The sequence below is a fragment of the Panthera tigris genome, chromosome B2, assembly GCF_018350195.1.
Source record: "Panthera tigris isolate Pti1 chromosome B2, P.tigris_Pti1_mat1.1, whole genome shotgun sequence".
Classification (NCBI taxonomy): Eukaryota; Metazoa; Chordata; class Mammalia; order Carnivora; family Felidae; genus Panthera; species Panthera tigris.
The window spans coordinates 13,392,306-13,418,130 of record NC_056664.1 but is presented as its reverse complement, the minus strand read 5'-3'; the positions used below and the strand labels follow the sequence as shown (position 1 = coordinate 13,418,130).

The 25,825-nt window shown below is 37.9% G+C and overlaps 1 protein-coding gene across 7 annotated transcripts in view; it reads right to left on the bottom strand.

Moving 5' to 3' along the window:
• The window catches only part of DTNBP1 (dystrobrevin binding protein 1), a 131,509-nt gene that overhangs the window by 104,291 nt on the left and 1,393 nt on the right, over positions 1-25,825 (bottom strand). For 6 of the 7 annotated variants that reach the window (XM_042985676.1, XM_042985679.1, XM_042985677.1 and 3 more), the window contains exons 2-4: positions 17,400-17,453; positions 16,154-16,204; positions 4,730-4,790 (exon numbers count right to left, since the gene is read on the bottom strand). In XM_042985676.1, the coding sequence (XP_042841610.1) occupies positions 4,730-4,790; positions 16,154-16,204; positions 17,400-17,453 (166 nt within the window). Of the gene's footprint in view, positions 1-4,729; positions 4,791-16,153; positions 16,205-17,399; positions 17,454-20,337; positions 20,493-25,825 lie in introns of those variants that run through there. The other variant, XM_042985678.1, reaches the window with a different exon arrangement.

Below are 25,825 nucleotides of genomic sequence, written 5' to 3'. Positions count from 1 at the left end.
TTGGGTCATGATCCCGATTCATGGGACCAGGCCCCACGTTAGGCTCTGCACTGACCGCATGGAACCTGCTTGGGATTCTCTCTCTCACCCTCTCTCTCTCTCTCTCTGCCCCTCCCCTACTGGTGCTCTCTCTCAAAGTAAATAAATGAACATTAAAAAGAAATCTTTCTCTACCCTGAGGTCTTAAAGGTTGTCCACTATTTTCCAAAAGATGTAATTTCTCTTTCACATTTAACTCTGATGGAGTCAAAATGTGAATGAAGGTCTTCAACTACTTTTATTCTGGAGGTTCTACCCAGTATAAAAGATATGAAGAAATGGAAGTTGTACACATTAAGAGGGAAGCAACAAAACTTACCATCTACACAAAACAACTCCCGGGCCCACATACAAATCATTGGAAAAGCAGATTTAGCAATATGGCTGAATATGGGATCGATATGCTGCGAGTCAAATAAATACTTCAGGTTTGGGGAAATTTATCAGGACAAAGAAGTTACTTTCTATAAAAACTTGCTAAATCATTTTACTTTAATTAGATGCTGAATTGTACTGAATCCTTGTGTTTAACTGTATGATATTATACAACTGGTCCATTATATTTTCTGCATCTGATGGCCACATATTTTTCTTTAATATATTCACGTGGTCAGTTGCATTTATCAAATCTCTAATGTCAACCTTTTAATCCTGGAATAGACCTGGCGGACAGGATTTTGGTTTTTACGCACTGCTGGGTCTGTCTGCCAACACAAGCATACGGTGCAGATGTCCGCCAAAGAATGCCTTTTGTTGATCATCCAGCACTCACAGGACATCCACGTGACAATGCCAAGTGCCGGCTAATATTTACGTAGGAAAACTTTACATACCAGCTTGACCCCCACTTTAAAACAGTGTGCGAGAAGATGCCCAAATTGTATTTCAAACACAGCTGTTAGAATATCACAATCACGATACAGCATGAGGAGCACATCCACAAAGGAGGTGCATATTGCTGGCGCTGAGAGGCCGCACAACTGCACATAAGCAACGCTTTATTAACAGTCATGTTAAAAGTCTGGTAATCAATCGGAAAACTATGCTTTAAGCACTCTACATCCTAACAGAATGCTCCAGGTATAGACATTTTGCTGGTTTTAAATACAGTTAAGCAAGCTGGTTGAGGGCTGTGGGTGACACGTCATAACTTTTCCAATTTAGAATACGGGAAATAGACTCCTTGTCAGAGTTTTTGCATGGAACATCTGACTTTCAGAAACTGAAGTTAAGCGAGAGATGAGGACTTTGTTCATAATTTTTCTATCTATATTCATGAGTGAGACTGGACCTCAGTGTCACTTTCTCATACTTCCCTTGTTTGGTTTCAGTATTAAAGTTACGTTAGTCTCATTCAGTGGGTTGGGCACAGTTTCCTCTTTTTCATTTGCTACAAGAGTTGGTCTAACATTGAAATGGTAGATTCCCCAAGTTTGATAGAACTCTTCTACCTAACTCTGCAGCACTTTCTGAGCAGAAACAATTTTTAATCACTAATGCAATTTCCTATTCCCTATCTGAATTGCTTCTAGAATTGATTTTGGTAAAAATTTCTAGGATTTTTGCTATTTCATCTAAGTTTTCAAATTTGTCAGAGTTGTTCATAAACTTAATCTTTTTGCTCTCTGTGATAACTGGTAGCATTCTCTTCAATTCTTAACATTTGTCTCTTGATGAATACCGTTAGAGATTTATCTACTATATTAGTCTTTTCTAAGAACGTTTCACTTTGGAGGCACCTGGCTGGCTCAGTCGGTAGAGCACACAACTCTTGATCTCAGGGTTGTACGTTCAAGCCCACGCTGGGTGTAGAAATTACTTAAAAATAAGTAAAACTTTAAAAAAAAAAAAAAAGAACTTTTCACTTTTAGTTTCTACTGTATTTTTATATTCTATTTCATTTACTTCTCTCTATCCTCTTTTCCATTCTTTCTTCAAGGCTTATTCTGTTCGCTTTCCAAATTCTTAAGTTAGTTTAGGTCACTGTCAGTTTTTCTTTTTTCTCTATAAAACTTCCATCTAAGTAGACTTGAGCAAATTCAACAGCTTACATGTAAATTTTAAAGTTTTCAACACCAGGGTGCCTGGGTGCTCAGTCAGTTAAGTGTCCAACTTCGGCTCAGGTCATGATCTCATGGCTTGTGAGTTCAAGCCCTGTGTCGGGCTCTGTGCTGACAGCTCAGAGCCTGGAACCTGCTTCAGATTCTGTGTCTCCCTCTCTCTCTGCCCTCCCCTGCTCACGCTCTATATCTCTCTCATTCTCTCAAAAATAAATATTTTTTAAAAACGTTTTTCAAAATAAAGTTTTCAATAATTTTCCTTCTTTGAACCATAAATTAGTCATAGTATTTTTTATTTCAAACCTATGGAATTTTCAAAATTGTTTTCCTGTATTGATTTTCAGCTTCATTTGCAGGAGGATCAGAGAATAGTCTGTATGACTTCATTTATACGAAACTTGTGAGAATTGCTTTATAGCTCAGTAAATGGTCAATTTTCATGTGTTCTAAACATGCTGTAAAGAACCTGTACTTTACATTTGCTAGGACAGTGTTCTACATTTGTCCGTCAGGTCAAATTTGTTAATCACATTATTTAAATCTCCTATATCCATACTTCTTTTATCTTGTTTTTTTGTTTTTTGTTTTTGTTTTTGTTTTTTTTTCTCTATCAACTAAGAGGAATGATTTAAAATTCTCCCATTTTGATCACGGATTTATCTGTTTTTTCCCTTGTAGTTCTATTTGTCTTTTATATATTTAGTTTTTCCTATATTGCCTTTCCCTCATTATTTCTAGAATGTTTATTAGATAAGCTGATCCATATGAAACACTAACTTTACACAGCAAAATTAGTCCAATACTGGTAATCTCACTGGGTTCAACCTAAAGATCTTCTGTAACTATTCTCTACTAACCCCTCTTTCATATTTATCTCCGAGATTCCTCATCTCAGAGATCCCTTTCTTATCTCAGATATCTCTTCCTTATCTCCAAGATCCCTTCCTTACCTCCGAGATCCCTTCTAAGCAGGTGACTTTCTTTCTTCATTGCTATATTCTTTCTTCAGCTGTATACAATTGCTGTTTAAGCACACACTTTGGATTTTTAATGTCACTGACTTTTTAAAGTCCTGTTTGACAAAGCCTTATTCCTTACTCATTTTTTAATCCACCTTTTACCTCTTTAAAAGACTCTGCATATACCTATTTAACAGTCTATATCCAACAGTGCAATATCTAATGTCCTTTGTAGGTCTAAGTCTTATTCTTTGGTTCTGGTGCCTCTCAAACTTTTCATAATATATCTGTGTGTTTGCTAAATTTTTTTTTTTTTTTTTGGAGAGGTGGCAGAAAATAAATCTGTAGGAAAAAAAAGAAAGTTGGTCTGTAGAAATATTGAGGGGCCTAGGTTTACACAGTTTCATCCACACAGACTTTGTGTTTGTTTCTGTTGGGTGTCAAAGAACACAGTCACCTGTGTTCCCTTTATTCTTAATTCAGTGTTTCCTCAATCATGCAGGAAGTATGGAGTGGGGCTCTGCACTGATACGACGCCAAGATGATGGTAACAAATCTAGAAACAGGACTGTATTTATTCCAAGCTGTTACAAAGACAGACAGATTTCCCTGTTGCCTCCTTTTGTAGACAGGTAGCTTTTTTTCCCCTACCTTAACCTTTCACTGAGGGATATAGCTGCTTCAAAGATTCAGGAGCTGTATGCGTCTCAGACCCAGTTCCCCACAGAGTCTCCTTTCTCCATAAATCTTGAAGCTTTTATTTTAGTATTTGACCCCAGCTTCCATGTTTGTTTGTTTTTTAACCACTCTGATTTCGGTTCCCTTTTTTTCTTCTGTTTTCTTTCCCCCCCCCCCCCCCACTTTAGGATCTCCTTTTTTTGTGAGCCTAACGCACTAAATAATTTTTAAAATATCTATCCAGCATTTAAGTGTTTTACAGCTACAGGGCTTTTCAAAGTACCTGGTCTGCCTTACTACCAGAAACCTATATTCCCCCTTGTCAGTAATTTCTAAGAGAAACGCTAATGTGTAACTTTCATCACATACATTACTCTTCTCTATGTAACTATTACAGCTTCCCACATCTAGGTAAGTGGTTAAGAAAGTCAGTCTACGTTAATTAAAATTCAGAATCACAGAAGTGTTTTTATAAAGAAGTCAGTCTGACTGACAACCATAGGACAGAGTATTTAATCTTGGCTAATAAAGCTATAAGTACGTGTACCAAATACTTTTCACCACAATCACTTTTATACACAATAAAAGTACACTTTATAAAAAGTACAATCACTTTTATACATTATATACTCTACACATAGTGCCTCAAAATAGTTTGTTCCCCTAAGTGAATTGAGGATCACCCCTGAAACTTTTACATTTATTTGGTAAGCAAATTAATGGTTTTAGGCTTCAGACTCAACTTCAAAACATTATACTGAGATGAACCAAATATCTCCTTGAGACTGGAGGATAAAAGTCATAAACTCTCTACGCCTAACTCAGCTTAGATTTAGTTGAGAAGAATTGCAAAAATTTAATTTAGGGAGTTTCATAACTACTAAATTCAATTTCAGATATCCTGCAAAATACTTTAATGCAATTCCAAATTTAATTTCTTACAATTTAACGCTGCGAAAAGAGATTTCCCCCCAAGGTTAGCCCATTCTTTACCTCTCCAGCACTTGCGCATTCCTTGGCTCTTCTGTGAAGTGCAGCCCATGTATCTTCATACCTAAAAAAAGCCAAAAATAATTCTCAATGCAAACCACACATTTAACAAAAATACTATCTGAAGTTGAACCTGGGGGTGCCTGGGTGGCTCAGTCGGTTAAGCATCCGACTTTGGCTCAGTTCATGATCTCACGGTCCGTGAGTTCAAGCCCCGCATCAGGCTCTGTGCTGACAGCTCGGAGCCTAGAGCCTGCTTCAGATTCTGTCTTCGGTCTCCCTCTTTCTCTGCCCCTCCCCTGTTCATTTTCTGTCTCTGTCTCAAAAATAAATAAACATTAAAATAAATAAATAAAGTTGAACCCGGAACTCCTATGGTGCCAAGGGAAAAAAAAGAAAAAAGCAACTCAAAAAATAATAGGATTTCACAAGGACACAGAAGAAACCTGAAGCGGCTTCCAATGGCCAAACCTGGGACAATCTGAGCAGCAAATTAATAATGGTAGTAACGAGTTATAACTCGAGGAATAAAACAAACTTCCAAGAGTTCACAGTGTTTGTTTTTTTTTTTAATTTTTTTTTTTAACGTTTATTTATTTTTGAGACAGGGAGAGACAGAGCGTGAACGGGGGAGGGTCAGAGAGAGAGGGAGACACAGAATCTGAAACAGGCTCCAGGCTCTGAGCTGTCAGCACAGAGCCCGACGTGGGGCTCGAACTCACGGACCGTGAGATCATGACCTGAGCCGAAATCGGACGCTCAACCGACTGAGCCACCCAGGCACCCCCACAGTGTTTTATTTTTTTATTTTTATTATTATTTTTTTTTACCCCCACAGTGTTTTAAATAAATAACTGAATAAATGAATGGGGAAGAAGGGGAAAGTACTTCTGTAGTAGAATTCCTATTAATAACTGTAGAAAAAAATGATAAAAATAAAAAAATCACCACTTCCTAAGCACAACAATAACTGTTTCAGGAAAGAATTCTAATGGATGCTAAAATTCGTGGGTGAAATTAGGAAGAGAAACAAAATATTTACATAGTCTCAAGGTATCTCCCCAAAGGACACACATAAATTAAAAGGGGGGAAACAGTGTAACAGTGTAGAAACCATGAAGACACTTCCCTAACCAAGTGATCAAGACTAATGAAACACATAAACATCATGTGCCTACTAATATGATGCTCTGAAAAGGACACAACACTGCCCTCCTGGTATTCTTGCCAAAACACCACTAACTTGAATTTAACCATGAGAAAATAGCACATAAACCCAAACTGAGGGGCATTCTGCAAAATAACAAAAAGTACTCTTCAAGTGTCGAGGTTATGAAAAACAAAGACTCAGGAACTGTGCCAGATTAATGGAGATGAAGGAGATAGAGTGACTAAATACAATTTATGATCTTGGATTGGATTCTGGTCCCCAAATAAGGACATTTGTAGGATAGCTGATGAAATCTGAATGAGGTCTGTCGGTTATAGGGTAGTATCGATTTCCTGGTTTTAATAATGATACTCTTTAATAAATGTACTCAGTAAGAGTACAACTGGTAAGATCATTAACAATAATCTTCAAATATGCAAAGCAATAACTGACACCACTGAAGGGGGAAATAAACCATTCTCCAATAACAGAGACTTCAATACCTCACTCTCAATAATGGTTAAAATGACCAGACAAAAGATACTTAAGAGAGGACCTGAACACCACAATAAACCAACTAGATATATAAATATATACAGAACATTCTACCCAACAGCAGCAGAATACACATTCTTCTCAAGTGCACATGGGAAATTTTCCAGGATGGATCATTTGCTAAACCACAGATTAACTCTCAATAGATTTTTTAAAGGGGAGTAAATGAGAAATCTCTGAACCTACTGCTCAATTTTGCTGTGAACCTAAAAACTGCTCTAAAAACAGCCCATATATACAAACACATATATATATACATACACATACACATATGTATACATATACACATACATATATAAATGTGTGTATATATATATATATACTTTTTTAAAACAAAAAGACACATAGATATCATACTATGTATCTTTTCTGACCACAATGGGATGAGGTTTGAAATCAAAAAGGAATGAAAGGAAAACTGAAAAATTCACAAATTTGTGGAAATTAAAACTTTTAAATAACCAATGGGTCAAAGAAAAAAAATCATAAATCAGACTGTATTAAGAGATGAATGAAAATAAAACTACAACATACCAAAACTTAAGGACTCAAGAAAAACAGGGCTAAGAGTGAAATTTATAGCTGTAAGTGCTTACATTAAAAAGGAAGGAAGATCTCAAATCAACAGCCTGACTTCACAACTTAAGGAAGTAGAAAAAGAATAAACTGAACCCAAGCTACCAGAAGGAAGAAAAAGTAAACATTAGGGCAGATAAATAAAATAGTGAATAAAAATATTGAGAAAAATAAGTGAAATAAAAAATTGGTTCTTTAGAAAGATTCACAAAATTAAATTTTTAAGTGGACTAGGGAAAAAAAAAGAAGACTCAAAATTAGAAAGAAAAGTGGGAAATTATCAATTTTACAGAAATAAAAAAGGATTATAGGAGAGTACTATGAGTAACTGTATGCCAACAAATTGGATAACCCAGATGTAATGGGCAAATTCCTAGAAACATAAAACCTACCAAGACTGAATCCCAAAGAAACAGAAAATCTGAAAAGACCCATAATTAGTAAGGAAGACTGTATCAGTCACTGAAAATCTCACTCCTGAACAGTCAATAAATCAAAGAAGACATTAAACAGGAAATAAAAATGTATCTTGAAACAAATGAAAATGGAAGTACAACATACTAAAACTTATGGGATACAGTTCTAAGAGGAAAGTTCATAACAAATGCCTACATTAAAAAGAAAGATCTCAAATAAACAACCTAAGTTTCTACACTTTAAGAAACCAGAAAAACGAAAGGGCCCAAAGTTAGCAGAAGGAAGGAAATTATAAAGATGAGAGAAAAAATAAATGAAATAGAGAACAGAAAAACAATAAAAAAGATTAACCAACCTAAGAGTTGATTCTTTGGAATGACAAAATTGACAAAACTTTAGCCTAGACTAACCATGGAAAAATGACAGAGGACCCAAACCCACAAAACTATAAATGAAAGAGGAGACATTAGATTTGACACTACAGAAATACAAAGGATCATAAGAGGGTACTATGAACAACTATACAACAACAAACTGGACAACTGAGAACAAATGGAAAAAGTCTTAGAAACATACAAACTGGGGCACTTGGGTGGCTCAGTCGGTTGGGCATCCGACTTCAGCTCAAGTCATGATCTCACAGTCCGTGAGTTCAAGCCCCGCATCGGGCTCTGTGCTGACAGCTCAGAGCCTAGAGCCTGTTTCAGATTCTGTGTCTCCCTCTCTCTCTTCCCCTCCCCCACTCATGCTCTGTCTCTGTCTCTCTCAAAAATAAACATTAAAAAAAAAAAAAAACTTTAAAAAAAGAAACATACAAACTACCATAATGGAATCAGGAAGAAACAGAGAAGTTTGAATAGCAATTACTAGTAAGAAGATTGAATCAATAATCAAAAATCTCCCAATGAAGGAAAAGCCCAGCATGAGATGGCTACACTGGTGAATTTTACTAAACATGAAATGTTTCTTCTTGAAAAGAAGAATCAATGCCAATCCTTTTCAAACTCTTCCAAAAAAATTGAAAAGGAATGCTCCCAAACTCATTTCAGGAGGCTAGCAGTACCCTGAAACCAAAGCCAGAAAAGGACACTATCAGAAAAGAAAACTACAGACCAATATCCCTGATGCATAGATGGATGTAAAAACTCAGTAAAATACCAGCAAGTCGAATTCAGCAGTACATTAAGATAATCATTCACCATGATCAAGTAGGATTTACACCTGGGATAAAAAGATGGTTCAACCTCTACTAACCAATGTGATATACCACATTAATAGAACTGAAAAAATATCATATGATCATCTCGATAGATGCAGAAAAAGCATTTGATAAAATTCAGCATCTGTTCATGATAAAAACTATTAACAAATTATGTATAAAAGGAATGTAACTCAACATAATAAAAGCCATATATAAGCTCACAGCTAACGTCATACTCCGTGATGATAGGCTGTAAGTTTTCCTCTAAGATCAGGAACGAGGGCTCCCACTCTCACCATTCCTATTCAACACAGTACTAGAAGTCCTTGCCAGAACAATCAGGAATGAAACACAAGGCATCAGAATTGGAAAGGAATAAGTAGAATTGTCTCCATTTGTAAATGACATAATTTTATATCTAGAAAATCCTAAAGACTCCACCAAAAAAAACCTGTTAGATCTAACCGACAAACTCAATAAAACTGCAGGATGCAAAATTAACATACAAAAATCAGTAGCGTTTCTATACACTAACAACAAATCATCTGAAAAATAAAATGATCTCATTTACAATAGCATCAGAAACAATAAAATGGTTGGGAATAAATTTAACCATGAAGGGGAAAGATCTCTACTCTGAAAGGTATAAGGTAATGATGTAAGAAATCAAAGATGAAAATAAATGGAAAGGTATCCCATGTTCATAGACTGGGAAAATACTGTTAAAATGTCAATACTACCAAAAGCTATCCATAGATTAATGCAATCCCTATCAAGATTCCAATGACATTTTTTTTTTAAGTAGAAAAAGCAATCCTAAAATTTATATGGAACCATAAAGACCCCAAATAACCAAAGCAACCTAAGAAACAAGAATAAAGAGGCATCACATTTCCCAATTTCAAGATATACTACAGAGCTACAGTAATCAAAACAGTCTGGAACTGGCCTAAAAACAAATAGATCAATGGAGCAGAATAGAAAGTCCAGAAATAACCCCAAGCATACATGGTCAACTAATATTTGACAAGTGAGCTAAGAATACTCAATGGAAAAGACAGTCTCTTCAATAAATGGTCCTAGGAAAATGGGATATTCACATGTAAAATAATGAAACTATACCCCTAACTTATACTCTCACAAAAATTAACTCAAAATGGATTAAAGACTTAAATGTAAGACATGAAACCATGAAACTCCTGGAAGAAAACACAGGTAAGAAGTTCCATGACATGGGTCTTGGCAATGTTTTTTTGGCTATCAAACCTAAAGTACAAGCCACAAAAAGCAGTGGGAATATATCAAAATAAAGAGCTTCTGCAGAGCAAAAGAAATAACAAAGTGAAAAGACAGCCTAAAGGGAAAAAAAAATTTCCAAACCATGCATCTGATAAAAGATTAATATCTAAAATATATAAGGAACACATACAACTCAATACCCAAAAAAACCCAAATAATGTAATTTTTTAAATGTACAAAAGATGTCACTAGACATTTTTCCAGAGATATATGAATGGCTAACAGGTATATGAAAAGATGCTCAACATCACTAATTATTACACAAATCAAAACCACAAGGAACTACCACCTTCCACCTGTTAGAATGACTATCATCAAAAAGATACAATAAATTCTGGTGAGGACGTTGAGAAAGAGGAACCCTCGGTTGCACCGTTGGAGGGACTGTAAACAGGTATAGCCACTATGGAAAACATAACAAAGGATCCTTAAAAAATTAAAAACAGAAATACCACACGATCCAGTAATCCCACCACTTCTGGGTATTTACCCAAAGGAAACAACACTAACTCAAAAAGATATCCACACCCCCCCCCCCCCCCCGTTCATAGTGGCATTATTTACAATAGTGAAAACATGGAAACAGCCTAGGCATCCACTGATGGGTGAGTGATGCATGTATATATACATATGCGTATATATATATACAGAGTATATACAACGGAATATTATTCAGCCATTAAAAAAACGAGGAAAACCTGCCATTTGTGACAACATGAATGGACTCTGAGGCTGTTATGCTAACCGAAGTGAAATAAATCAGACAAAGACAAATAATTGTGCAATCTCACTTACATGCATAATTAAAAAAAAAAAAAAAAAAATCCGAACCGGGAGAGATCAGATTTGTGGCTACCAGAGGCAGAGTGGAAGAGGAAGGAATTGGAGAAAGGTGGTCAGAAAGTATAAACTCCTACTACAATGTACTGTACAACATGATGTGTATAGTAATACTAACATATAACACATATGAAAGTTAAGAGTTCTCATCACAGGAAAAATTTTTATTTTTTTGCTTTTCTGTTTTATCTCTATGAGACGATGGATGTTAACTCATTGTTGTGATCATTTCACAATACATGGAAGTCAAACCACTATACTGTACACCTTAATCTTATACAGTGACATATCTAATTATATCTCAATAAAACTGGGAAAAAAATGTTTTAAACCTCCCCAAAAAAGAAAAGCCTGGGTCCTGATGATTTCACTGATGAATTCTGCCCAACATTTAAAAGACACCAAACCATCTGAAACTCTTCCAAAAAACTGAACAGGAGGGAACACTCCCTAATTGTAAGGCCAGCATTATCCTGATACCTAAGCCAGACAAAGACACTACAATAAAACGACATATCCTATATAAACAGTGATGCAAAGTGAATTCAGGAGCATACTGAAAGGATTATATGCCATGACCTATTGGGATTTTTTTCCTAGAATTCAAGAATGGTTCCACATATGGAAACCAATCAATGTAATATGCCACAGTAATAAAATCAAGGGGAATAAATACATAACTTCAACTGATGTTGAAAAAGCATTTGACAAAAGTCAATACACTTTCATGATAAAAACTCAAAAAACACGGAATAAAAGGAAACTATGTAAACATAATAAAACCATATATGAAAAACCCACAGCTATCATCATAGTTGATGGCAAAAGATTGAAAGCTTCTCTTCTAAGACCACAAAAAAGACAAAAATGACTGCTTTTGCTAATTCTATTCAACAAAGTACTGGAAGATCTAGCCAGAGCAATTAGGCAAGAAAAAGAAATAAAAGACACCAAATTGGAAGGAAAGAAGTAAAATTATGTTTGCTGATGATATAATCTTAAATGTAGAAAAGCCTAGGGACTCCACAAAAACAAACCCTGTTAGAATAAACAAATTCAGCAAAGTATCAGAATATAAAATCAATGCACAAAGTCAGTTGCGTTTCTATATACTGAAAATGAAAATTCAAAAAAGAAATTTAAAAATTCCATTTATGATAACATTAAAAAATTTAGGATTTAACAAAGATGATCAAAGACTAGTACAATGAAAACTACAAAACACTTCTCAAAGAAATTAAAGAAGTCATAAATTGTTGGAAAGATATCCCAGGTTCATGGACTGGAAGACTAATATCATTAAGATGTTGTCAATAATAACAGAAAGTAATCGATTCATATTTAAGGCCATCTCTATCAAAATCCCAATGACATTTTTTGTAGAAGCAGAAAAAAATCCATCATAAAATTCATTTAGAATGTCAAGGGACCCTGAATAGCCAAAACAACCTTGATAAAAAGAACAAAGTTGGAGGACTCATACTTCCTGATTTCAAAACTTACTATAGGGGTACCTGGGTAGTTCAGTTAGTTAAGCATTTGACTCTTGATTTCAGCTCAGGTCATGATCTCATGGTTCATAGGATCAAGCCCTGCATTAGGCTCTGCATTGACAGCATGGAGCCTGCTTGGGATTCTATCTCTCTCTGTCCCTTCCTCACTCATGCTCTCTCTCTCTCAAATAAACTTAAAAAAAAAAACTGCAAAGCTACAGCAATCAAAACAGTGTGCCACTGTTATAAAAACAGAAATCTAGACCAGTGAAATAACCCAGAAAGAAACTCTCACATACATGGTCAAATAATTTTCAACAAGCTTTGCAAGACCATGCAATGGGGAAAGGATAGTCTTTTCAACAAATGGAGCTGGGAAAACTGGACATCCACATGTTAAATAATGAAGTTGGGCCCTTACTTAACATCAGGTACAAAAGTAAACGATATGGATCAAAAATCCAAACATAAGTACTAAAACTATAAAAGTCTTAGAAAAAAACATAGGAAAAGCTTCATGACATGGGATTTGGCAATGATATCTTGGAAATGACACCACAGGCACAAAAAACAGACAAACTGGACTTCATCAAAATTAAAAGATTTTATGCATCAAAGAACACAGAGTAAAAAGGCAACCCACAGGATGGGAGAAAATATTTGCAAATCATGTATCTGATGTGAGATTAAGAACCAGACACATACAGAACTCCTAAAACTCAATAACAACAAAAAACCACCCTATCCAAAAATGGGCAAAAGGCTTGAATAGACATGTTTCTAAAGATAACAACCCAATAAGCACATGAAAAGATGCTCACAATCATCAGTCATTAGGGAAATACAAATCAAGACCACAATGACATACCACTTCACACCAATTAGAATGACTATTGTAAAACAAAACAAAAAACCAAAACAGAAAATAACAAGTTTTGCTGAAGCTATGGATAAATGGGAGTGCTGTGTATAGCCGGTGAGAATGTAAAGTCATGTGGCTGCTATCTAAATGGTAAAGTGGCTCTTCAAAAACTTAAAAATTGAATGACCACATGATCCGGCAACTGAGTATATACCCAAAAAACCTGAAAGGGTCTTGAAGAGAGATTTGCACACTCCTGTTCACAGCAGCCTTACTCACAATAGCTAAAAGGTGGAAGCAGCCTAAGTGTTCGTTAACAGATGGATGGATAAACAAAAAAAAAAAAAAGAAAAACAAAAATGGATAATGAAACATTAATCAGCCTTTAAAAGAAAATTCTGACATATGCTTGAGCATGGATAAATCTTGAAAACAGTAAGCTAAGTGCAATAAGCCAGTCACAAAAAGACAAATACTATATGGGTTCACTTCTATGAGGTACCTAGAGTAGTCAAATTCATAGAAAAAGAAAGTCAAATGACGGTCACCAGAGACAGGGAAGGGGGCAACGGGGAACTGTTTAATGGGCAAAGAGTTTCAGTTTTGCAAGATGGAAAGTTTTGAAGACTGGATGCATAACAATGTGAATGTACTTAACACTATTGAGTTGCACACTTACAAACGGTTAAGATGGTAAATTTTGTTATGTGTATTTTATTAGTTTTTAACAGTTAAAAAATTGTAATACAGAGATCTGCCATTTAAAATGGTCTTTCCTGGGGCGCCTGGGTGGCTCAGTCGGTTAAGCGTCCGACTTCAGCTCAGGTCACGATCTCGCGGTCCGCGAGTACAAGCCCCGCGTCAGGCTCTGGGCTGACGGCTCAGGGCCTGGAGCCTGCTTCTGATTCTGTGTCTCCCTCTCTCTCTGCCCCTCCCTCATTCATGCTGTGTCTCTCTCTGTCTCAAAAATAAATAAACGTTAAAAAAATTTAAAAAATAAAAAAAAATAAAATGGTCTTTCCTCCACTTCATATTAGTTCCGAAGAGGAAAGACTGTGTTTCAATGCACTGAATGAACACATTAGAGGCATCTTCCTATGCTTGTAAATTTTCGTATTAAGCCCCAAGACGCACACTCCACTCCAAAAACCTACCACACACGTAAGTCTACACTTCTAACATAAATCTTTCAGTGAGGTTCATTCAACTAAATCACTCAATTTAAAAAAAAAAAAAAAAAAATAGGGATAAATGTAAGCAATACACCACTGATTAATTTTACTACACCTTCTTTCATGTTCACTTATGCTCTTCACTCAACAAAACCAAAGAAGAAGTTAATATCAAGTTAAGCACTTTTGAGAAAAGGAAAAAAACCTCTAGATTTAGCAACCATAAAAAGAAACCCACTAAAGAACCAGAAAAGAGAAAGCAAAATGTAAGCAAAGGGGACTGTGTCATAATAAACGCACATCAGGAGGAGGAGATCTCGCGCTGCACACGTTGTTACCACGTATCTGTCAGAGGACACGTTATTAAGTTCAGAACTGCACATAACATAAACTATATATTTATTTTTGTAACACCTATATTGAAGTAATTCACACACCATAAAATACATCCTTTTAAAGTATATAATTCATGGGCGCCTGGGTGGCTCAGTCTGTTAAAGTATATCAATCAGTAGTTTCTAGCATATTCACGGAGTTGGGCAACTGTCACTACCGTCTAATTCCAAATCATTTCCGTCACCCCAAACAGAAACCCCACTCTCATTAGTAGCCACTACTCATTCCCCTCTCCCCCACCACCAACCCTTGACAACCACTAATCTATCCGTCTCTCTGGATCTGCCTCTTCTGGACATTTTATATACAAATGGAATCATGTAATACATGACTTTTGTGTTGGTTCCTCTTGCTTAACATAATGTTTTTGGGTCTCACCCACGCTGTGGCCTGTATCGGCACTCCACTACTTTCTGTGGCTGAATATACACTTCACCAGTCGATGAACATCCGTGTTGTTTCCACTTTTAGGCTGCTTAGTTCTGCTTTATGAATAACACTGCTGGGTACATTTGTGTACACACTTTTATGCAGACGTGAGTTTTCAATTCTCTTGGTGTGAAATTGCTGGGTCACACGGTAATTCTATGACTGACTTTTTAAAGAAACTACCCAACCATTCTCCACAGGAGCTGCACCATTTTTTCCATTCCTACCGGCAGTGCAAGGAGTTCTATTTCTCCACATCCTTATCGACACTTGCTAGCGCCTTCCTGATGACGGCCATGCTAGTGGGTGTGAGGTGGTATCTCACTGTGGTCTTGACGAGCATCACAAATGACGCTGAGCGTCTTTTCATGTGACTATTGGCCATTTCTATCTTCTCTGGACAACTATCTACTCAAGTCCTTTGCCTCTCCTTCGTTGGGTTGTTTTTCTATCATTGAGTTATCACAGTTCTTTGTATACTCTAGATTCAAATCCCTCTGATATATGAGTTGCAAATATTTCTCTCACTCTGTGGACTGTTCCACTTTCTTGATGGGTTCTTTGAAGTACAGAGGTTTTTAATTTGTCTAAGTCCAATTTACCCATTTTTTTCTTCTGTTGTTTATGCTTTTGTTGCCATATCTAAGAAAATCATGCCTTTTAATATTAATCTGCATGCCAACAGGAGAGGAGTTGAGAAGAAATGGTGTAAAATTAAAAATCAAAGTAAAAGAAGTATCAAAGACTCAGATTCAAAATCAATGTTCTTACAAAAGAAAAACCAGAAACATAATAAATATACATAATAAAGTATTGATGAGCAAAGATAATAGTGATCAATCTGCTCAAAGTCTGAATGGCCTTTGCACTAATCAATGAAAAGTAAAAACCCTTCAGGGAAATGAACAAGTAAGTAATTTCTAATCACTATGTTTGGGTAAGATTTAGTTGTTTTACATTTTCTATTTATAAAATTGTAAAATATTTTTAGGCAACAGTCAGAAGCGTAATTTTGTTATTTAAATGAAAATACTTACCTGCTAAGTAATTCTAGTCCAGCAGAGTACTTTGGCAAACACGGAACAGTCCTGCCAAAAAAAAAACCCCACTTATGTTATTAAAATTCTTTCTGATTTAGGCCGACTAAAAATAAAAACAAAAACAAAAACCTATATGAGAATTTTGACATTATAATTATGATATGAAATATTTTTAAATCACTGATGACAGTTTACCTAAACTTTTAGAGAAATGTACTGTTTTATTTCACAATTAAAATACTGTAGGGGCACCTGGGTGGCTCAGTCTGTTGAGCATCTGACTTCAGCTCAGGTCACGATCTCAGGGTTCGTGAGTTTGAGCCCCACATCAGGCTCCCTGCTGACAGCAGAGGCTGCTTCAGATCCTCTGTCCCCCTCTCTCTCTGCCCCTCCCCCGCTCATGCTCACGCTCTCTCTCAAAAATAAACATTTAGGAAAAAAATAAAATAAAATACTGTAATGTACTATCATCCATCACTTTGCCCTACAGATTATTCTTAGCACATAATGCAATGAATACTTTAATAAAATGCTACATGATAAAATTTTTTTTTTTTTAAAAGCTCATAATCTCAGGGCACCTGGGTGGCTCAGCCAGTTAAGTGTCCAACTTTGGCTCAGGTCACGATCTCCCAGTTCATAGGTTCAAGCCCCACGTAGGGCTCTGTGCTGACAGCTCAGGGCCTGGAGCCTGCTTCAGATTCTGGGTCTCCCTCTCTCTCTGCCCCTCCCCTGCTCACACTCTCTCAAAAATGAATAAGCATTAAAAAATAATTTAAAAAAATAAAAAGCTCATAATCACTAGGTTGAAAGTGAAATTTGGTCATGCTTCACTTATGTAAAAAAAATGAAAAAGTTGCACAACACTGGTTTTCATACATGTCAAGTGACACAGCTAACGAGGCTCTCTTGCCAAGTATGGTTTCATTATTAATCTGCTTCTCGATAACGCAGGACTTTTACTTTGTGTTCAATATACAGAAATGATTAATTGTGATCAAACAATAAAATAACCACTGCTTGTCCTAGAATAATACAACTACATCTCACCACTTCCTCAACCATTTTACAATTTTATCAGAAAACTTTCCAGTGTTAACAAAATTTATAAATAATCAGATTGCAGTCAAATGTGCTCAACAAATGCAAAATTCATTAAAGTAACAATACTATTACAATTAGAGCCCCAACGTGGTCGTATGAAATTTACATCAAAGGAAATTAAATCTTAGCACAGGCTTACCTTGGTTTGCTTTTTACTTTAGCTTCTCTTGACTTGTCACTTAAAGTCTTCAGCCTATAATTCAACAAGTATAAAATATCACATCTTTACAGGTTAAGAGATTTCTTTTCAACCATAAATTTCACAGTTGTTATAATTTGAGGTCAGATAAGCTAATAATTTTTTGGCAAGAATTAAGCACCTCTACAGACAAGTACTTGAGTGTTTACTGTAAGACACCCAAAACAGAGTATCTATAGCAAGCACCTTTATATTTGTTCTTGCCCCAATCCCTTTTTTAGAAACAATCCTGAAGTGTAATCAGACTAGAGAAATGTCACTTAGCTGGCATCATTAGAAAAAGCAGCAGTTCACACAGGTGAATTTGGTAGGTAACAAAGATTATCAAAGCAGCACATTTTATTAAGTAGATACTATAACCGGGCACTCAAAGCTCTTTACCGACATTTTGTGAAATTTTACACATTGATAAAAAGCTTCCTAAAGTATATTACAAACCTTTCTCATGAAAGAGGGCAAGATACACTCTATTTAACATGTTCTGCTAACTCCAGGTCATTTTTATGAATACGATCGATTACGTTTTGTGGCGAAACAGCCATCTCCTCAGACGTTTCCGAGCGAGGAATAGCTCTTCCCTTGCCAACGTGAGACCAATCTACGGGAATCTGAGTTTGTTTGGGATCCTGTGTCTGTTTTTTCTAAATTTAAGCGCTCTATCTCCAACACTGGTCATTTGGTTATCTGTGATAACTTCCTGCTTCTGCTGGCTACTTAACTATTGCAGCCTCCTCCCTCCCTATCCACTTTTTTACTTTTTAAAAAAATTTACTTACTTATATTGGGGGGGGGGGGGGAGAGGCAGAGAGAGAGAATCCCAAGCAGGCTCTGTGCTGTCAGCATGGAGCCCAACGCAAGGCTGGAACTCACGAACCCGTGAGATCATGATATCAAGATCATGCTGATATCAAGACGCTTAACTGACTGAGCCACTCAGGCTCCCCACTATTTGTTTTAAATTACCGGGCTAGAAAACAGATAATGGGCCAGAAAATGCACAGAATAAATAGGTTCGCCTCTCTACATAATACGCAGACTTTGTACAATTTATTTTTGCCTCACTGGCCCGCTTTCACCTTCTTTTGGCTGTCGGCTCTGTACTATACAATAGAGGTTGCCAAAAAGGGACTACTAAATCATGAGCGACTCTCATATAAAATGCGATATTGCTGTAAATGTTCTTCTTAATGTGTATACTTCAACAAATACTCATTTCTAAATAGAGTGTGAAACACAGACCACAGTACCACCACTAGCCCCTAAAAAGTCTTTGGTAAAACTAGAAATAAGTGCGCCTTCCTCAACGGACTTTACTGCTCTCAGCCAGAAACTGCCCTAACGTACAAGCTGGCTCTCCTACGAATGCCCCAACCCTGTGTAGTTCACCACCACACGTCCGAGTCCTGATACAGGACTAGAGCTTTGTCAATAATGCCCAGCTAAGTACCAGAAAGGGCCTTTATTTTTTTTAAACAAACTGGAATGCCAATTTCATACAAAAAATGTTTATATTACTCTGTTGTTTCTCAAAAAGATGAGGAGATGAACTTTCCACATTGTTAAAGAGACTCTGCCATCTCTTTAACTGAAAACTCATTTGTATATATCTCCCCAGATGAGTCTAGGGAGCTGTATGTAAAAAGTCTAAACTGTCCTACAGAAATAATATAAATTTCCAAGCTTACTTTGGCAACCGGTAAATCCGGTTTAGACTAAGATTAAGCAACACCTAGGAAAAGCTTTTCTGACAGTTATGCTCTATCCCCTCCACTCCAAAATTTGAGAAAGGCACTTAGCTGTACATCCCAGGTAGAATTATCCTAGGATGGTGATACACAGCAGGACATTATGCTCACAAGGATTCTGGTATTATTTTTGGGGATTCAGGACAATTGCATACAGTTAGGTGGACAAGGATATTGCAAGGGAACCGTTAAGATCCTTTTTGGACCACTCTTATTATATGGTCCAGCAAATGTGGAGGTTGATATTTCAAAATATTTATTTTTTAAAATTTTTTCAATGTTTATTTATTTGTGAGAGACAGACCATGAGCGGGGGGAGGTAGAGAGAGAGGGAGACACAGAATCCAAAGCAGGCTCCAGGCCCTGAGCTGTCAGCACAGAGCCCAACACGGGTTCAAACCCACGAGCTGTAAGATCATGACCTGAGCTGAAGTGGGACGCTTAACCGACTGAGCCACCCAGAAGCCACGGCTTCTCCGTGTGGCTCCTTAACAACCATCTGCTTTAAAATTGGACCTTAACCAAACGTAATGTGTGGAACTTATTTGATCTGGAGTTGAACAAATCAACTATAAAAAGACATTTCTAAGAACCAGGAAATTTGATTATGGACTGGATAATTGATAATATCAAAGAATCAGTGTTAATTCAGTTAAGTATGACGTTGGCACTAAATGTATGTAATGTCTGTATTTTTTTAATTTAATGTTTATTTATTTTTAAGAGAGAGAAAGAGCATGAGCATGGGAGGGGCAGAATCTAAAGGGGGAGAGGGAGACACAGAATCCAAAGCAGGACCCAGGCTCCAAGCTGTCAGTACAGAGCCCAATGCAGGGCTCGAAATCACTTACCACGAGATCATGACCTGAGCCGAAGTCAGACACCCAACAGACTGAATCACCCAGGCACCCCTGTACTTTTTTTTAGAGATGCAAACTGATGTAGGAGAGATGTAGCAGACAAATCTAAGATTTATTTTGTAACTGTGGGAGAGGCAAAGCAAATGTGGCAATAGTCGACAACTCTTGAATCTGAATAATGGATTTATGGGGTTCACTGTGTTATTCCATTTTTTTATATGTCTGAAATTTTATAAAAACATTTTTGTAATAAACAGTCTTTTAGATACTCATCTTTTCTCATCATGCTGTCTCCACATAAATCATGTGTGCCGAAATTGAGAACAGAAACTGATGGAGAACACAAAGTAGCTCTAAGGAGATGAAAACAGTGAAGAGAGTTGAGAAGAGGAACACATAAAGGGTTACAATGACTATTATTCTTACTTTAAGTTGAGAAAAAATAAGGTCAGGTGAGTTTGTGTGTGTATATGTATACATATGTGTGTGTGTGTGTTTGTGTATAGATATATATAGATATAAATATATTTATCTATTTAGATATAGATATATTTATATCTATATATATCTATACACATATTTTTAAGGTCAGGTATATTTAACAAGTGACAAAAAAAGCAAAACATTCCTTTCTGAAATACATCCTCAAAGCCCAGAATTCAACTAAAGGTAGCTTACTGTTTTTATTGTGCAATGATTCTCCTTAAAGCTTCCCACGGTGATTCTGTGCTGGGAACAACCCACTAATAAAAGCTATTTAATGTCCCACAATGTTATGACACACTAAGAAGGAAATACTGAGCCAGGTGTAATACCCCAGTTTCCTCATATATAAAACGGTAGTATTATATTGACCACAATAATTTGCCACAGGAATTAAATAAAATTCCAAATACGACTTTGGCCGCATTCTGTAAACAGAGCTAACTCAAATGAAAAGTATAAGAAAAATGATCTCCACCAACAAAGGTAAGAAACTAAGTACGTTATTGGGTCAAGGTGAAATAAAGTAGAGATTCCTATAAAAGGCTTCCCCACCATTCCCAAACTTCTTCCTAATCCCACACTATCCCCAGGAAGACATTAGTGCTGCTATGTGGCTATTATCAATTTAGACCTGACAATTGTCTTCTACCAAAAGCAACTAATTTATATACACTTTTGGGTTCAAAGCACCAAACCTCAAATTTACCCTGACACTTTGTTAATTTATTTTTCTTTTTTCTCTTTTTTTAACGTTTATTTATTATTGAGACAGAGAGAGACAGAGCATGAATGGGAGAGGGTCAGAGAGAGAGGGAGACACAGAATCCGAAACAGGCTCCAGGCTCTGAGCGGTCAGCACAGAGCCCGACGCGGGGCTCGAACTCACGGACCGCGAGATCGTGACCTGAGCCGAAGTCGGACGCTTAACCGACTGAGCCACCCAGGGGCCCCTGTTAATTTATTTTTAGATTGTTCTAAAGACTTCACTTGATTTGCGACCAGCACGCTTATTTTTTTTAAGTTTGGCAGAAAAATATTAAAAATGGGGGCCTCTTATTAAGAAATGGAGGTGATTAGCAAAACGGCCCCCAAGACAGGTTTAAAAAGGAGATAAACAGAGTGATATAGGGAACACTACGATGAAGGATGAGCAGAAAATGTGCTTTCTCCAGCTAACTCAGCCTCCCGGGGTGACCTTAATGGCATTCCATTTATTTGCGCTTCAATTTCCTACTTGGCTCACCTCATCAGCTGTCGTGATTGCTGTAAAACACCACAAAAACATATTAATGAGCACATTTTTATCATTAAGGTACAATTCCTTTAACGTTCATGTCTCCATCATTCTGACTTTAAATTCTGCTTGCAAATCCAAATCCAGTCTATTCTATTTTCCCGTTAACGTTTATCATACTTTTTTCTCTCAAAAGAAAGAAAGAAAGAAAAGAAAAGAAAGAAAAAACAAGATCACGGAAACACAGCACGGATCACACTTAAAAGTACACGCGACCCCTAAGCTCTGAAGCCTCAGAGAGTCACACAAAAGCTGCACAAACCCAGGAAAGGGAGAGGGATTTAGACTCTCTCTTCCCTAATTAACCCCAAATCCACCGTGTTCCGACCTGCCTCCTCAGGGTTTCTTAAACTTCCAATTGCTTCTTGGATGTCAGGCCGCACCTTACCTCTCAACAAATTCACAACAAATTCACGGTCAACTGCTTCTCTCTCAGAACTATTCTAAAATCCTTTTTGTTTGTAAATGACATCATTCACCTAAGACCCTTCAAAGCTACCACCCTCCATACTCCTCCACCCTTTTCACTTCCTCTATGTCCCAGTTTACACGTCCACCGGGGGCCTGTCACGTCCACTGGGGCCTGTCACATCCACCCGGGGCCTGTCACATCCCCTTGCTTGTTAAATTCCTACCAGCATGGACTTATCATCTCTCCCCCGGCCCACGGCTACAGCCTCCCAAGTAATCTCCCCGCTCCACATCTCCAGCCCTCTCCCATCGCACCGCGTCTCAAATTTCTTCCAGAAATACGGGCAGACTCCTACTACCTCCTCCCAAAAACCTTCAAATGGCTCGGTCGGTGTAAAAAATATGCGAGGGCCACCCTGTACAACGTAGCAACCGACTCATCCCCAAGCCCCTTCGCCTGCTTTACTGTTCAAGACCTCTTAGGACCTTCTAAGTATTCTGCCTCCCGTTAGAGGCAGAACAGAATGAGCCCAGGGACGTTATTTGCTGCCTGCCATGTTCTGTTGCTACCTCCCTGGCTTCCAGAATGGCGCGGGTCACAGAGTTAAGTGCTCAGTGAGGATTTGATAAATGAGTGAATTGAGCAGAGCACTTGAAGAGCCTCGGTTAGTCACTAACCTCCCTCCCAGCTTCCTCTCCCACAACTGCTTCCGTCTGGGAAATGCCCTCACCCTCACCGTAAGCCAGTACAATCCTTCCTCATTCTTCAAGGCCCAGTCGAGGAGCCACTTTCTCTTTGAAGCCTTCTGTAAATGCGTCTGAATTAATGACTCTTTTCCTCTGGGCTCACGCATGTATCACTTGTATCTTTTGCTTTTCTTTTTTTTTAAGATTTTATTTTTAAGTGAGCTCCACACCCAACGCGGGACTCGAAGCTGCAACCCCGAGATCGAGCGCTGCACGCTCCACCGCCAGCCAGGCGCCCCAGATGTGCATCTTTAATGCTCAGTTCCTTCTGCTCCCACGACACCGCCCCAGTCTACAGCATCCAGAGCGCAGAGACTGTTTCAGTCGCCTTTGTGGCCCCAGGATCTAGCCCAAGATACGGACACTAATTAGTAAAGACAGTTGAGCGTGTAGCCTCTTAAATCTTTTTTTTTTTAATGAAATGAAAAAAGCTGCCATGACAAAAGGACACTTTTTGAGCGCATCACCTACTGTCCGACACTTAGTAGGAACTCACTAGTTATTAAATCAGGTTGAATATTGAGATTTTTTTTATCCTGCTTATTTAAAAGGTGAGTAGTCCTGGAAGAGTCAAAATTTTAGGCAAAATCTCACCATTTTACGACACTGAGTTAGATTATTAGATCCTCTCCTTTGAGCAGGTTTTGATACCACAGGAGGGAAGCAGAGAAATAAGGCTGCGGGGCAGTGGGGGCCTCTGAGGGGGGAAACAGTACAAGGTTTCTATCCCTACTCACAAGAACCCAGAGCATCACAAACCGGAAACGCCAGGCGGTGACAGGTGGCTGTAAACCATCAGTATATCTGATTTTCAGTACCTGGAGGGTTCTGTGCACCCGATTACTTCAGTCCTGAGGCTTCTAGTCCTAACAGCTCAAAAGGTAAAACTCAAAGACCAGAGTGGATCTGAAGTGTGTGCTTCCATGTATCATCCAAAAGTTTCCCTCAGAGCTCAAGCCAATCCTTAAAAAGTGGATGTTCTATGTGAACTCTCCAAAAGGCTCTAAGAGCTCTAAGTGAAATCAAATTAAGACTCACTTAGGTGAGGGGAAGAGGGTGAGACCCAGAACCAATTCCCTCACTCCTGAGGCCCTTGGGGTCAGCCGGCCATCTGCTTAAGTCAGAATGAACATGATATAATTTCCGAGTTTATCTCAATGTTGATATAACTGTAACTTACAAAAATTTATAAAAAAAGACCCCAAGTCCACAGACAACCCAGTGACCCAGCAGGCCATCAGCATCTCTGGCCACTATGCCTTCATTAGAAAAAGTTGCATTTTTCAAAGTGTGGATGGCAGGTAGAAATTCACTGTGTTCCTCAGGTGTGCTTTATCACTAATGGGACATTCCCTGGTGAGACTGATAAAGATAATCCTATTTCACTTAAAAAAAAAAAAGTTAATTTGCCTACATTTAAGGTCTAGTTTCATGAATTCTCACAAGGTGAAAATGAACAGAAAAGCCCTGAGAGGGTACCACTCTGGGTGACCGTAAGGAGCAACACTGGAAACACTGAAGGAACTAGAAACAGACCGGCCTTCCTTCTGATTCCCTCGGGCAACCCAACACGGGAAATTTCCAATCATTTTAGAAGCCAGCTGCTTTGGTTTCTACAGGCATTAACGCCAAGTGTTCTAAAGGTGTGCCGGGCACAATTTGATCTTTTGGGGGAGGTGAGGGCCATGTCCCTTTCACCTCTGGATCCCTCAGTGCCTTCGTGCAATATACACGTGGGCTGTGTTTAATTTCATCTTTCCTCGTCAAGGTGAAATATTCAATGACGTCAAATAGGCTGATCTCAAGCTGAATATAGAAGAGTTTACTAAGATGAATTAAGAGGAGTCTTTCTTGGCAAGGGTCGCATAGGATATTTGTGAACCTGACAAAAATGAACATCAGAGTTCCGAGCTGACAGTCAGCTGGAAAACAGACATCACCTGGAGAGGAGTTATTTCCCTGCCAGGTGGCAGGCTGAATGGCACACACTGATCGTCTAGAGGTTTGTCAGCTGAGAGGAACCTGCACAGAAGAAGTCGACCAGGTGCCTAAATGGAATGAAAGCTCTCTCAGGGTGTCTAAATCCCAAAGTGGCCCCAGCCTATGACGTTGTCAAGTAGTAAAGTCAGTTTCCAAGGGGTTCTAACCAGATCCCCCCAACCCTCTTCCTAACCTAAACTCTAAACTCAGGTTATCCAGATCTCCCAGGAAGGTTTGGATCCAGAGTCCAGATTTCTAGGTTTAACCTCTTTAAAAAAAATTTTTTTTTAACATTTAATTATTTGGGGGGGAGGGGGGGGGAAGCAGGAGAGGGCCAGAAAGAAGACAGAGGATCCGAAGCAGGCTCTGCAAAGTGAGCACAGAGCCTGACGCAGGGCTCGAAATCTCAAACCACGAGATCGTGACTTGAGCCGAGGTCAAAAGTCCGACGCTTAACCAACTGAGCCACCCAGGTGCCCCTGTACGTTTAACCTTCTTAAGCAAAGGTCATGAGTATGAATGGGTTCTGAGGCATCCGTACAACCTAGACAGTTACAGTAACTGCCAGAAGACGGACGGTTATGTCATCAAAGAATGTGGAAGTAATGATAACAGGGGCATACCAGATGGGTTTATCTATGACCATTCTCATGCTACAGGCAGACTATTCCAGTATCCTACCGAAATTCTTCAATAATTTACACTCAGAAATTACTCTTCCAATTTAAATGAGAAAAAAAAATTGCAAGCATGCAAATACACCATAAACGAATGACTCCCATAGCATCTATAATATTCTTAAGAACTCCAAACCATAACTATCAAAAATGATTTACTTGTGGT